Raw genomic sequence first — 15,305 nt, 5'->3', positions numbered from 1 at the left:
GCACCTGTAATCCCAGCTACTAAGGAGGCCGAGGCAGGAGAATCACTTGAACCCGGGAGGAGGAGGCTGCAGTGAGCCGAGATCGCGCCAGTGCACTGCAGAGTGAGACTCCGTCTCAAAAAAAAAAACAAGATGAAAGCGAATCTACGAGCACCCGCGACACCCACGCACTTACTTGGAAATGTCCTTGCTGTCCTGCTGCCAGGGAAACCGTACACTCCCGATGGCCGCCCGGTAGCAGTAGACGCCCAGCAGCCCCAGTGCCAGGGCAGCCTTGGACACAGGGGAGCACCCCCTCTGCACCAACACAAAAACTACGAGGAGGGAGACGGCAGCCAGGACAGAGAGCTCGGCTTTGTGATCAGAGCTGAAATGAAATGGAAAATGCCAACATTACCACCAAACAGCGATGAGATCAATCAACACCCAGTGGCTTCCAAAGAACTGTATTAAAAATAGCATTTTCCCAAAAACCAAAAATTAAATGAAATCATCTTTATTTTCAAAGGCTTTTTTTTTTTTTTTTGAGATGGAATTTAATGGCATGATCTCGGCTCCCTGCAACCTCTGCCTCCCGGGTTCAAGCAACTCTTCTGCTTCAGCCTCTCGAATAGCTGGGATTACAGGCAGCCACCAACATGCCCTGCTAATTTATTGTAATTTTAGTGGAGATGGTGTTTCACTCTGTTGGCCAGGCTGTTCTCAAACTCCTGACCTTGTGATCCACCTGCCTCGGCCTCCCGAAGTGCTGGGATTACAGGCATGAGCCACTGTACCCAGCCACAAAGGTTCTTAAAATACAACAAATAAAACATGGTCAACCTCAGTGGGGTGTGGTGGCTCACACCTGCAATCCCAGCACTTTAGCATGCCGGGGTGGGAGGATCACTTGAGGCCAGGAGTTTGAGATCAGCCTGGGCTACATGGTGAGACCTTATTAAAAAAAAAAAAAAAAAAAGACAGTCAACTTGAACTCTCACTTTTCATTCACATATGGGTCTCCCATCATCAGATCCGGATGTCCAGAGGCCAAGCAGTGACAGATAGAAAAAGGCTTCTGTCTCCTGGTACCTCTCCAGGGGCAGCCCTGCCTCTACCAGCTCATGTCCTCTCTCCCGCCTTCTCCCACTAACTCAGTAACGCACAATACAACCCTAGAGCCACCTGGCCTCTCACGGGGTTTGCTGTCACCCACTCCTGAGTGAGGAGATGGTGCAGAGGTTGTCAGCTCTCCAGAGGGCAGGGACTGAAGTCCTGACTGTCCCGGTAGTGCAGCACCAGCCAGCCCTGGCCTGAGTGTGAGGGCGGCGAAAGCCAGGCTCCCTTCTGTTTCATTCACTGCAACTTCCACTTCAAAGCCTCCCAGGATGGGAGGGGGAGACTGGGGCCACACAGGGTCCTGAGCCTCACCCGGGAGGGGGCACCTGGGTGTTTGTACATTGCTGCTTTTGAGATGGCACGTGTTTTTACACAATCTTCTAGATTTTTATAATAATAAAGTAGAACAATTATAACCATATAATTGCTACTGTCATAGAAGTTACATGAATGTTGGCTGTCTCAAACTACTGTATTATTTTCAGCGGACGGTTGATCTCGGGTAAGCAAAACTGTGGGTAAGGTGGGGCTCCTGCATCTAGGGTGGAAAGCCAGCCAATCCTCTCCTGATGCTTTAATTTTCCAGAAAAGAAAGAAATGAGGTGTCAACAGTGCTATTCTGGGACACGGAGCTCCGTGACACCCCTGGCTGTGCTACATGCTGGGCTGTGACTCCGATGCTGGCGTGCCCAGCACAACCTCCCACCAGCCCGTTCCCCTCCGCTTCCTCACCTCTGGGGCAGGGACCAACCAAAGTCCTCTCCAGGGCTGCTCTGCAAAGGAAACGTGTGGGCAGGCAGCAGGAAGACACCTGAGGAATGTGACCTGGGATGACCTGGGTTACCAACGCTTAGCCTCCCACAAGAATTACTTAATTAGAAGGACCTGTAATTTCGCAGCTTCTGATGTAAATGTACAAGTATCTTCTGAAAGAACTGTGCTGCTAACATGGGCCCCGGAATCCTCCCATGCTCACCAAGACTGAGTCTCATCATTCAGTTCTGCTTCTCTGCCTCAACAGGTATGAAGTCCCACCCTGTCACTCAACTGAAGTCCCCTCATTACTAGGACTGGGCACTTCTCTTTTCCTTCTGCAGGCATTTCTTACAGGAGTCTCTGCAGTGATGAGACCGCGACCCTTGTCTGTTACTCTCACCGCAGATACTGTTTCATTTTGCTGTTCTTCTTTTACTTTGGTTTTCCTAAGTCTTCACTGCCAGATAATTAAAATTTAAAGCCTAGGCAAATCTTAATTATTTTTCTGTCCTAGTTTCTTCTACTTATTTCAAGCCTTGCTTGAAATGATTTGCTACGTGATTTGCTGTACTCTCCTGGCGGTTTTCCAGTTATCAGCGAAAGGCTCAGGAGGTGGCTGAAGACTCCCCCACACAGCTCTGTCCCTTCAGGATGAGGAGAGAGAAAAGGGACGATGGAGAGAACGTAGGGGAGCCAAGGGCAAAACCAGCCCACAGAGGCTGTGCCCACCTCGCCTGGCCGACCCTCCTTCCTGCTCCTGGGGAGCATCAGCAGTGGGATATGGGTCTGGGGAAGTGACACGGTTTAGACGTTTGTCCGCTGCAAATCTCACAGTGAATTTGGACCTCCAGGCCACACCTGCAGTGGCTCACACCTATAATCCCAGCACCGAGAGGCCAAGGTGGGTGGATCAGTTAAGGTCAGGAGCTTGAGACTAGCCCAGCCAACATGGTGACACCCCATCTCCACTAAAAACACAAAAATTAGCCAGGCATGATGGTGGGCGCCTGCAGTCCCAGCTACTTGGGAGGCTGAGACAGAAGAACTGCTTGAAACTGGGAGGGCAGAGGTTGGCTGCAGTGAGCAGAGATCGTGCCGCTGCACTCCATCCTGGGCGACACAGTGAACTCCGTTTCAAAAGACAAAGAGAAATTGGACCTCCAGTGTTGGAGGTAAGCCAGTCATGGGGGCAGATCCCTCATAAATGGCTTGGTACCACCTTCACGGTAATCAGTACCTTCTCGCTCTGGTAGTTTACAACAGAGCTGGTGTGTAACAGAGCCTGACGCCTCCCCCAACCCTCCCTTGCTCCTGCCCTGACTACGATGTGCTGGCTCCCGCTCTGCCCTCCGCCGTGACTCAGTTTCCTGAGGCCTCTCCAGGAGCAGATGCCGACACCGTGCCTCCTGTAGAGCTGAGAGCCAAAGTGAACCTCTTTTCCTCATAAATGACTCAGCCTCAGGTATTTCTTTGTAGCAACGCAGGAACATCCTGACACAGGGAGACGCTAAGTGATGGGTGGGGGCACAGAGCCCGGGCACAGACAGGGCGTCCAGAGCAAGCCTGACCCCCAATGACAGCTTTACTACATAATGATCATTGAAACATTTACAAGTTTCAATCATGAACAGTTACAGTGGTTCAGCACTAATAAATCAAACCTATTAGGCTAGCCCCCAAATAAATTCTCCTTTCAACACCGATTCATGGGTTTTAGTGTATTTTCCCATTTCTTCAGAGCTCAAATACTATCCCATTCTTAATATGAAAAATGGCCTCAATTTAGAAAAAGAAGAGCTTGGCAGGTGACCAGTTAGCTGTAGAAAGTCTGGCCCGTGGCCATGGGCCCTTGCTCTCACCTGGTGAGCCAGTGGCCAAGGTCGGGCCGGTGGGCCCACTGCACACCTGTCTGGTTTAGGGAGCGCAGCAGCCGGCAGCAGGCCAGTATGAGCCATGGACTGGCCAGCACCATCCACTTCTCGCTGCCTTGGAGCACTTCGGAGGGAGAGGGGCTGCCATGGCCTTTGCCTCGCTCCAGCACGTCACAGCCAGGCCCACCCTGCCACGCTGCTGCCATGCCGTTGAGCCCTTGTTCCACATGGAGGCCACACTGAGGCTCGCTGTCATCTCCCAGAAAGTAGCTTCTGTAGGTTTCTTGGCTCAGGGCTAGACACAGGGTATTTACAAGGAAGTACCAGGTCTGGTGCTCCTCCTCCACGAAGCTGCTGGCACCCAGGCTCAAGACGTGGCCCACTGTCCCTAACAGAATAAGAAGGTCTAGCTCTGACCATCTTGAGCTGGGATGAATGGGGTTCTGTAAAAGAGAAAGGTTATTTTGTAAGAGAGTCTGACAATTACACACATCTTGCTGCATGTAAAGTCTTTGCTCACAGCAGAGGATGCCCTGGACACACCTGCTGTTCCTCACACCCAATACCCAGGCCTCTACCCTGGAACAGCCCCTTCTACTCCAATGGCAGGGACCCTCCTCTTGGGACACAGCCCGGGGACAGCCCCTCCGCCCAGGACACAGCCTGCGGGAGCAGAGATGCCCTCACCCCAGACAAGGGGACGGGACCCTCCCCTTGGGACAGAGCCTGGGGACAGCCCCTCCGCCCAGGATACAGCCTGCAGAAGCTGAGATGCCCTCACCCCAGACAAGTGGACACGGAGACAGCATAGTCAGCCAGCTGTTCTCACATTGGACTGCAAATCCCAAGCCAAGTGACAAAGACTAAAAATGGTCTGAACCCTCTGGGCAGTGATGGGAGCCCAAAGAGCTTGCCAGATGCTCCTGGCCCTGGCCCTCCACACTCCCGCTTCTATGTTCTTGAAGAGCCTAGGTCTTCAGATGGGTGTCGCCAGTTCCTGCTCCTTGAAACCAAAGAACCGCAAGAATATATCCCACCAAACCAGACCTCAAATTTCTCCATGAATATTCCAGAAATCCAGAAAGTTTCCACTAAAATGGTTAGTTCTGTTGAAATGACTAAGTTGGCAGTACTATCCCTTAAATATACTAACTTAAAGCAGTCAAAATTAAAGAAGAGGACTCAATTATTGACATTTATTCTTTTGATAACTATCTGTTGCATGCAGCTAGGTACTAATTCAATAGCAGGAGAGAGAGCTTGAGCCCAGATAGGCCTGAGGTGCAAACATGGGCACAGATCATCCTGGCTCCGAGGAAGCCTGTGGCCTGATGTGAGTGTCTCAGCCAGACACTCAGCACGGAGCCTCTGACAGCTCAAGGCAAGAGGAGATGGGTGCTGCCCAGAGTTGAAGTTGGTCACTCAGCACGGGCCTCTGACAGCTCAAGGCAAGTGGGGATGGGTGCTGCCCAGGGTTGAAGTTGGTCACTCAGCACGGGCCTCTGACAGCTCAAGGCAAGCGGGGATGGGGGCTGCCCAGGGTTGGAGTTGGTCACTCAGCACAGGCCTCTGACAGCTCATGGTAAGCGGGGATGGGGGCTGTGCAGGGTTGCTGTCGGGCTCACAGGCCTGCTGCCACTGCCGTGGGTCCCCGGATCCTGGGCTCTGTGGATCTGTGTGCGACCATCCACCTCTTCCTCACTGCCTCGCCATTACTCCCCAGCTAATGAATGAAGGTGTCCCAGGCCAAAGATGAAGAATAGTCTTAGCCTTGTCCCAGGCCAATAGAAAACGTCAGCCTTGGAAAGAAATCTGGACTTGATGAGGCAGGATGGATTCTAGAGACAGCAGGAAGAGTGGGACGACCAAGTCTCCTTCTGGACCCTCCTGGGTGTTCAGGCCGACTGTCTCTTCTTCCCTGGGCTGCAGCTCCCACACTTCTGCTGGGAGGCTGTCTGATTCACACATCCCCTCATTGGGGGGCTCATTCCTCTGTGACCGGCAGCTCTTCCCAATCACCTTTGCAACAGTTGCAGGAACCTCTCCTTCCAGCCAAGAATGAAGGTGTCTGCCCCAACGGCACAGATCTGAATGACACCCAGAGGCCTGGGATAAGCTGCCCCAAGTCCTCCCTGCCATCCCCTTTCGAGGGCACTGCCAGCACTTGGCACACACCAGGTGTTCAACCAATGTCTGGTAAATGAAACGCAGCCTGAAGTAACAAGAACAGCCTGAGCAGAAGGACCATGTCACATTCCCAGGAACCAACTGTACATACCTTCCTTTGGGGTCTTCCACCCACGAGCACGTTGGTCAGAACGGACACAATCACACAGAGCAGCGCCGAGGCCAGCACCATCACCCCACCTGCCGCCAGCCACGAGAGGCCACAGAAGTAGCATGAGCTCTCAGCTGAGGTGCACACAATGACGTGAACGGCCGAAAGAACCAGGATCACCAAATAAAAGAGCAGAGAAAATCCAGGAGATGACAGTGAGACTTCCAGCTCAGCCTTTCTACGCAGTGCCTGTGGGACGCTGAGCAGGAGCAGGGTGAGAACCTAGAACAGAGAAGCAGCGGCAGCGTCCACAGACTGCTGGGCTTGGAGAAACCCACTTAAAAATAAGCCCAGCTACTGCTCTCGTGTCAGCTGTCCAACAGTAAAAACAGAAAACAAAGCTCAGAAAGATTACTACTAATTAACTGCCCCAAAATGCATGGCGAGAATTTTTTTACCACCTGTAGCAATACTGAGTGAGGCCAACTGACACCTGACAACACTCTGTCTTATCACAAATAAGGACATACCATGAAAGAGTTAAACAAGAAAATCAACGTTTTCCCATCTTTAGTAACACCAATCTATATCTTTAAAAGTGTAACTATTTGGCTGAGTTATCAAATCAATGCAACACCTGAGCCATGACTGTGTGAGCATCTGTACCTCCAAGACCACGACCGTCCCCACCATCATTGAGTACATGTCGTACTGAGCCACTTGTGTGCTCAGGGACAAGCTCAGCGTCTTCAGGGCATCCAGGTACTGCCTGAGAACCTTGGAGCCCAGGTTCAGCAGGACTTCTGAATGCTTCTCCTCCAAGTACAGTCTGATCCAGTTCCCATGCAATCTTTCTGACATTTTAAACTGCTCAAATCCAGGATCTGTTAACAAGACAGAAAGGTTACATGTACACACACCATGGACATATATATACACACATAATCTCAAAGTATTCATTTATTCATGGCACATGGCAAAGCCATAACCTTTTAGACCTGACACTTAATGAAGATAAACCATTCCTTCGGGTGAGGGGTGCACAATGGCCCCCGTAAAGCCGGGGAAGCTGCCAACGTGCATCCATCCACCCTCCGGCGATACAGGCCTCAGTCCTTGGCGCACCCCTCACAGACGACAGTGACCACCCCCTGTGCTGCCTGGTCTCGTTGCTCTTACTTCTTCCTCCCTGTTCTCTCTTTCCACTCTCTCCCTCTTGTCAACATGCAATACAAAAACAATTCTGAAATGCATTATGTGAACAGTCAAGTTTTGTAGAATCTTTCTCACCCTTACAGCACTGTTTAGGGCCTGGGCAGGCAGTGGCCTGACCCTTTTCCGCCACACGCACTTCCCCAATGCAGACTGCCCCTCCCGAGCTCTAACATCCCCCATTCCACAGCCTAGGCCCTTCCTCGTGTCCTCTTTGGAAAGGGAGAGCAGTTTCCAGCCCTCTCTGCTCACAAAGGCGAGCTTTGCTGGGAGCACGGACACCCTGCCTCTGGATGGAAGCCCTGCCCCCCTGCTATGGCACTCGCTTTTAGACCACAGTGCCATGCTGCTCATGGGCACAGCTGATGTCCTTCCTTTCCAGAGTGGCTGATGCGTGAGGCTCTGCCTGGACCACACCCTCTTGTGATTAGACTGGTCTGCAAAGCGAGAACTTGCTTCTCGAGACCCCCAGGGTTTGATATACACTCCCTGCTCCAAAAGAGCCATGCCGAGGAGGGTCTCAGCTGTGCCTCTTGGCAGGCTCACCCCACCCGTGGCTCTGCATGCCCCAGGCCTGCGGTCATCACAGCAAACAGCTCCATAGGAGCTTGAGGCACTGAGGTCCAGGTTGCTGTGACACTAGGGCCCTGAGCGTGAACCCATACGCCTGCAGACCCACCCCACTGCTGCCAGCACCAGGTCCCTGACCGTGAACTCATTTGCCTGCAGACCCACCCCATTGCTGCTGGCATCAGGTGAACCTGCACCAGGTGCCAGTGGCCAGCACACTCTACAGGGCTCACTTGTTTCACCTCTCTAGCGACCCTATGAGGCAGGGATGAGCATCGTAACTGTTCTCCAGAGGAAACAACTGAGACATAGAGGCTGAGTCACAGCGCCAGTGAGTAAAAGCTGCAAACGAAACCCAGGCAGTGTGGTTCCAGGGCTGGCACCCTTCACTGCTACACCCACCACCCCGGAGTGGGGGACGCCTGGGTCCACACCCCACCACCCCAGAGTTACAGAGACAAGGGTACCTGTGTCTACACCCCACTGCCTCTCTATCAGGAAGTTGCCGAGCTGTGGGGGGTGCATCTGTGCATGCAGAGAAGTAAATATCCACTGAGCATGGACTACGTGCCAGGCACTGTACCAAGGGAAAGACACACCATGGCGAGCAAGCAGGCGCAATCCCTGCCTGATGGGGCTTGGAGCCAGTAGGACTCACAGGCACGCGTGCACACACACGTGTAATTACCGTGACTGCATTACATTTGTAATTAGAAGTTTCCTATGAAGCAAAAGTAGAGGTACCAGTGAGGGATTTTTGGTAATGGGGAGAAACTGATTCTAGATTGGGAGTGGGCCCGTAAACATCAGGAAGGTCTTGCTTATGCTGAAATGTAAAGGGTGCCCAGGAATTCACCAGGCAAACTACTGTAGGAAGAGCATCGAGTTGATGGGAACAGCATGTGCAAAAGTCCAGAGGCAAGAAAAAGCCGGTCCCACTACACAGAGAGCCGGGTGGGCACGACACCTCCGATGGATGAGATGCCCCCGAAGGGCTGCAGGGCCTGGCTGTGGCACCTCCCACGGATTGGACGCCCCCGAAGGGCTGCGGTTGTGGCACCTCCCACGGACTGGATGCCCCCGAAGGGCTGTGGCTGTGGCGCCTCCCACGGACTGGACATCACCTAAGGGCTGCAGGGCCTGGCTATGGCACCTCCAACGGAATGGACATCCCCAAAGGGCTATAGGGCCTGGCTATGGGTTCTAAAACGTATTTCAGTGTCAGAACATGTACCCCATTTTGTTTTAGGAAATGTGACCCCCAGTGGTGTAGACAATGAGCCGCCAAGGGGGTAACAGATGCGGGCCATGCTTTCAGTCAAGGGAGGCGCCTGCTTCATTTAACAAGCTGGTTCCTGCCACATCCTCTGCAGTTCCCAACTCCCCCAGCCGCTACTTCTGAAACGGGCAAATAACCCTTCCACTGCTGTTGGTGTTTTTACTGCTCTTAGCATAGAAAAAAGGACATGATGACAATACAAGCAATATGTGAAAGCTACCAAACTCATACTATTTTAGAAAAAAACAAAAGTACAAGCCACAGTTGTCCCTGGTCTTGACTAATGTCTGTATGGCCAGGCCTCATGGTTCCCAAAGTCCCCCACCTGGCCACCTCACGGGGTGAGAGCAGGTGCTCGTTTGGGCCTCTCACCACTCACCATGGCTGGTTCCCAACCAGTCCTTGGCTGGCAGGGTTTGTCTTCCACAATCGCCTCTAGGAGGCTGGTTTACATCTCAGCGAAAACTTGGGGGCGTTCACTCTATTTGGTAGTAATAGCATCCCGCTACTTCCAGTAGGGAAATCTGCCAACACCTCATTAACAGCTGCCTCAGAATAGGAGTAGACTTCCTCCAGGCTCTCAAAGGAGTCCCTGTGCCAAACGTTATTCTCTGATGAACGTGGCTGTGTCAGAGTCGACTATCTGAAGACGTCCCAGGGAGACAAACGTTCCTCTCCTGGACCCTTCCTACCAGCTTGCACCTGTCCCCGGCACCTCTCTTGGCCCCACACCCACCTCAGACTCCACCTCCAACTCCCATTAGAGCTGCTGTGTCTGCTGCCTACGGTTCTTGCCCCCCCCAGCCCCAGCCAGGCCCTCTCCGAGTCTCCATCTGACAAAGCCACTCATCACCCCACGTGGCCAGATCCAAAGCTCGGTTCTCCATTCCTGATTTTAATCAATAATACCAGCCTTTGAGGCAGCTGTCCACACCCTGCTTCCTGAAATGACTTCTTCACATGCTTCCTGGACACCAACGCTCCCACCCACGAGCATATGCCTTGCAGACCTGGTCCTTCTAAGTCATGCCCTCCTGAGGAAATGACTACTCTGTTCTTTCGCTTTCAGCTGAAATCTCTGGAGTCCTACTTAACGCCTCTGCTCTGCTCATACCTAGTATCTCAGCACACGAGCAAGTCCTGTCTTCATGATCTTCAAAATATATCCAGAATGCAACCACCTCTCCACCACCACTGCCTGGGCCCTGGCCACCCTCACCTCTCACAGAAGTACAGCCGCTGCCTCCTGACTAGTCTCCTCTGACAGCACAAAGCAGAATCCTCCATGAGGATACCCGAGACAGGCTTTGAAAATGCAAGTGGAAGACTTCTGGCTCTCACCAACCCTGCAGCAGCTCTCCGTTTCACTCAGAATGAAGGTGAAAGCCCCTCCAGGGCCTAAGGGCCCTCGCATATCAATGCCATGTCCTCTGCCCTCCCACCCCACGTTGGCCCCCGCTCTGACCATTCCCTGAATGTGGGCCCATGGAGGACCCTGTCTGCTGCTCCCACAGCCTGTAATGTGCCCTCCCACATGGCCAGCGGCTCCCACCTGCTTCACTTCCCACCCCAGGCCTGTTGACTCTTTTCCTAAGTTACTCATCACCACCGGACATCTGTCACTATTCCTTTTCTCTCCTTCCGCTAGAAGGTTCCACGAGGGCGGAGCCTCATACTGCTCAATGCTCTGTCTCCAGTGCCTGAAACAGCCCCTCATTCATAACAAGATCTTGGTAAATAGTTGTTGAATGAATAAATTTATGAAAGAACTTTAATTAGATAACTGCGTCTGAGGGTGTTGCCAATGGTGATGGTTAAAAGTTCTAAGAAAACACAGGAACACAATCTGTATAATTGAAGAGCGGTGATGGCAAAATATTCCTGCAACAAACTGCATACCACAGAAACACATCGGAGAAACACTCGCTCCCTGGAAGCACACAACTCTGACAGTTTAGAAACGAGCTGCTGACTGACCTTTTTCATATGACGGGACATTCTCTTGCAACAGTTTGCTAAGCTGCACCGTATTCAAATGTAAAAATCTCAGCTGCTCTCTCATGGGTTTTCCTTCCACGACTGGGAACAGAAGGCTCCCCACACTGTCTTTTGGAATCGGCAAGCCAAGTGCTATCGCTAGTGTCGCAGCCACGTCCGTCTGCTGGACACGCGTTGGATGTCGGATATCACCTAGGAAAAAGAAAATATTTTAAGTAACAGACTTCTAGAAAGTGTAAGATGGTAGTCATTCTTGAATTAGACCTTCCACAGAAGCATAAGCCCAATGATCCGTCTCTTCACATCATTCAACACAGAATTGTACAGGAATCACCTCGCTGCTTGCTGCATGGATACTGAACCCGTTCTACGCCAGGGACAGTGTCTTTCCTTCAGTAGCCTGCAGTATGCTGGGAGAGAGACACGTGGAGTTCCACACAGTGAGGGCTATGGAGCACGGGCTGAACACAGAGGAAGCAGGTGATCCAGCAGACACAGAGGGACAGTCACTTTGACAAGGTCAACAGCCAACCCAAGAATGAAGTGAGGGAGGGATCACGGACAGCCCTGCCCCTCTGGATCTGGAGCATCCATGCTCTGCCCTCTATGAGCACACATGCTTATGGAGAAAATGAACCTTTCACAGCTGCTGAGCTGTGGGAGCTTCTATAGGGGAGGGCAGAATGAGGCAGGTTCAGCTGGGCCAGGTGCTCTCATCAGCTTGGACAAGCTAGACATCTGCCTAGCTAGGCTAAAACTCTTCAAGCACCAACAGTGAGTGGCCATCCTACTACCTCCTTGCAAAGAGAATGGCTGTGAAGTCAGCACAATGGGCCCAGGCCACTGCTCTGCTACCCTCCACTATGATTTCGGAGGAGAAAGTCAACTTGGCCGGAGTGTTTTCATCTGTAAAGACAGCAAACAGCTCCACACCACGGAAGGTCAACACACTCTTGCAGGGCACCGGGAGGGCCCAGCACAGCTGCTCAGGACAGGTGGTGCACAAGGCGTCTTTAGACACTCAGGTGTGAGTCTGCGGAGGTTGTACTTTGATTGTGGTCATTTTTGTCGTAGGGGATTTTTCTTTTTAATTTGGTCAAATTTATTAATCATGTCTTGGGCAACTCTCTAATGATGGCTTCTTGATCATGCTTAGAAAGAACCTTCCACTGCAATGTGGCCATTTCTTCCAGTACTTCTTTCTTGTAGTATTTTCTTACATTAAGTGCTTTGAGCTGACACAAAAAAATAAAACACAAAACCAAAAACAAACCCACCTTAAATTGCTTATGACCCTCATGCTGGTAGTGGCAGTGCTGGCTTATTATTCTGAGACTGTTGTGTGTCTATTGTGGGATAAAGCAAGTGAGTCATTATGTGAGATTCTGTCATATCTGGAGTTGTTGACAACCAAGATTAAAGTTAGGAAGAAGAAAGTACAGATGTAAGACCTAAGAATTTAATTTTACAGTTTTGAAGGTGGACTAGAAGTATTGATATAAACACAAGATCACTTTATCTTAAAAAAAATTTCTTCTTTGTGTTTAGAAACAATGACCAACCCAGTATCAGTGAGCTCCTCTAGCTCTGAGACAGTGGTCTTGAAATACCACTTTCCACTAAAAAGCAGCAGGGCATCTTGGAGAAACAGCTGATTATAGGTCTCAAGAAGGAAATGTCCGGGCCAGGCGCGGTGGCTCAAGCCTGTAATCCCAGCACTTTGGGAGGCCGAGGCGGGTGGATCACGAGGTCGAGAGATCGAGACCATCCTGGTCAACATGGTGAAACCCCGTCTCTACTAAAAATACAAAAAATTAGCTGGGCATGGTGGCGTGTGCCTGTAATCCCAGCTACTCAGGAGGCTGAGGCAGGAGAATTGCCCGAACCCAGGAGGCGGAGGTTGCGGTGAGCCGAGATCGCGCCATTGCACTCCAGCCTGGGTAACAAGAGCGAAACTCCGTCTCAAAAAAAAAAAAAAAAAAAGGAAATGTCCAACAAGCAAACTGCAGTAAAATAAGAGTTTTGGGGGGGCACTATGAATTAACAGAGACTTAAGAGACACATAAACAAGTCAGAAAGTATAGATCTTATTTGTACCTGATTCAAACAAACTAAACAGCAAAGAGAGAGAGACAGATATTGGAGATATGAACATTATTTGATGATATTAAGGAATCAACACTATTTTAAAATGTGATAAGGGTATCAAGATTATGGGGCTAAACAGCACCTATCTTTTAGAGACCTGCTTCCAAAAAATGAAGGAAAAGGGAAATGAGCGTGGGCACAGATGAAAGAAGATAGGCTATAACTGGCCAATAACTGGTGAAGCTGGACTTGGGGGTTTATTACACGACTGTGACTACTGTTCTGTGTCTAAAATTTTCCACACCTGAGTAACTTAAAGACATTAACATGTTTTGATCTGGATTGACATTGTTGTAAAGAGTAAGGCAGAGAGTTGGCATTACCTTTCTCCACAAGGTCAGCCAGGGGTACTGCCATCATTAATCAAACACCATGTCTTTTCTGCACTCATCTGAGATGCCACCTTTATCACCAAATCCCCAGATACACTAAAGTCTATTTTTGGCCTCCTGATTTGCTTCTTTGATTTGTCTGTGACCAGTTCTTGCCTGCACGTACTATTTTAATAACTATAATTCAGAAATACAAACACAGGGCAGGCCACATGATAGAGTGGATTGTGCCCCACAGACAACGAGGGGCTAGGAAAGAAGCTCCAGGACTTCAGAAAACCATGCCCACCGGCCAGCAGCATCCTTTCACCCGTCTCCACCTCCACTGGCTCGCCTGCAGAATCTTAAACATTTGATCCACAAATGATAAAACATCCACTAGGTGCCAGGCACCACTGCTGGCTTGGGGACAGAACAACAAACATGGTCAAACATTCCAGCAGCAAAAGGCGAAAATTACAACAGACCTGCTCTGCCCTTGGTGGACATCCAGGAACAGGCATGCTCTCCTTCCCACCCCCCTTGACTCTGGCGTGGCCAGACCTGTGCTGCTCACATGGGGAGGTGAGCAATCTGGGAGTGGGCAGTGATAGGCTGAGGGTCTCTGAAGTCACTCACTACACAATCCAAAACTGCTTATTTTAAAAATAACAAACACTACTTTAACATTTATTTTTATTAACATAAGAAACCTAACAAAAATCAAAAATCTGCATGCTTTTTTTTTTTTTTTTTTAGACGGAGTTTCGCTCGTTACCCAGGCTGGAGTGCAATGGCGCAGTCTTGGCTCACCGCAACCTCCGCCTCCTGGGTTCAGGCAATTCTCCTGCCTCAGCCTCCTGAGTAGCTGGGATTACAGGCACGCGCCACCATGCCCAGCTGATTTTTTGTATTTTTAGTAGAGACGGGGTTTCACCATGTTGACCAGGATGGTCTTGATCTCCTGACCTTGTGATCCACCCGCCTCGGCCTCCCAAAGTGCTGGGATTACAGGTGTGGGCCACCGCGCCCGGCCCCCCTTTTTTAAAGAAAGACTCTTGCTCTGTTGCCCAGGCTGGAGTACAGTGGTGCCATCTCAGCTCACTGCAATCTCCGCCTCCCAGGTTCAAGTGATTCTCCTGCCTCAGCTTCCTGAGTAGCTCGGACTACAGGTGCCCACCACCACACCTGACTAAGTTTTTCTATTTTTAGTAGAGACACAGTCTCACCATGTTAGCCAGGATGGTCTCAATCTCCTGACCTCATGATCCGCCCACATCGGCCTCCCAAAGTTGCGTGCATTTTTAGGATAAAAATCCTTCGGAACTATTGGGAATCATGTTAAGAGTAGCTCCGTGAACTTGCTCATCAATGAAACAAGCATAAATGGTAAAAAATTTTAAAACCACCCCTACCACCATTCACAGTCTTTGGAAATTGTCCAGAGGTACAGAACAAATGAAGAAATCTTTATTCAAGAAAATCCACTAGGCCTTGGTAAGAAGCATAGGAATCTGGAGACCTTGAGCCATGGCCTGCTCCCACCCTCCCTCCCCGTGGTGCAGAAGCTTCCCTTTGGCAGGTGCAGCCTAGAACACAGAGCTCCCTCTCCCCCAACTCCAGATGGAGGGTTATGTCATCTCCCTCTAGTCTTCCCCTGCTCATGTTTCCCTCATCAAATAGAGAATTTCTCTTCAAATAGAGAATATCAATAAAGAGATAGAAAAAAAAATTTTTTTAAGCATCAAATGAAGCTCTAGAGTTAAAAAAATAACTGAAACAGA

General features: G+C 50.6%; 1 protein-coding gene across 1 annotated transcript in view; it reads right to left on the bottom strand.

The window, feature by feature from the left end:
• The window catches only part of PIGG (phosphatidylinositol glycan anchor biosynthesis class G (EMM blood group)), a 44,225-nt gene that overhangs the window by 15,743 nt on the left and 13,177 nt on the right, over positions 1-15,305 (bottom strand). The window contains 5 exon segments of the mRNA XM_039468273.2: positions 176-367; positions 3,714-4,168; positions 6,004-6,285; positions 6,670-6,887; positions 11,042-11,254. Coding sequence (XP_039324207.2) covers positions 176-367; positions 3,714-4,168; positions 6,004-6,285; positions 6,670-6,887; positions 11,042-11,254 — 1,360 coding nt within the window.

This window comes from Saimiri boliviensis, chromosome 3, assembly GCF_048565385.1.
Source record: "Saimiri boliviensis isolate mSaiBol1 chromosome 3, mSaiBol1.pri, whole genome shotgun sequence".
NCBI lineage: Eukaryota > Metazoa > Chordata > Mammalia > Primates > Cebidae > Saimiri > Saimiri boliviensis.
This window is presented reverse-complemented; position numbering and strand designations above follow the sequence as displayed.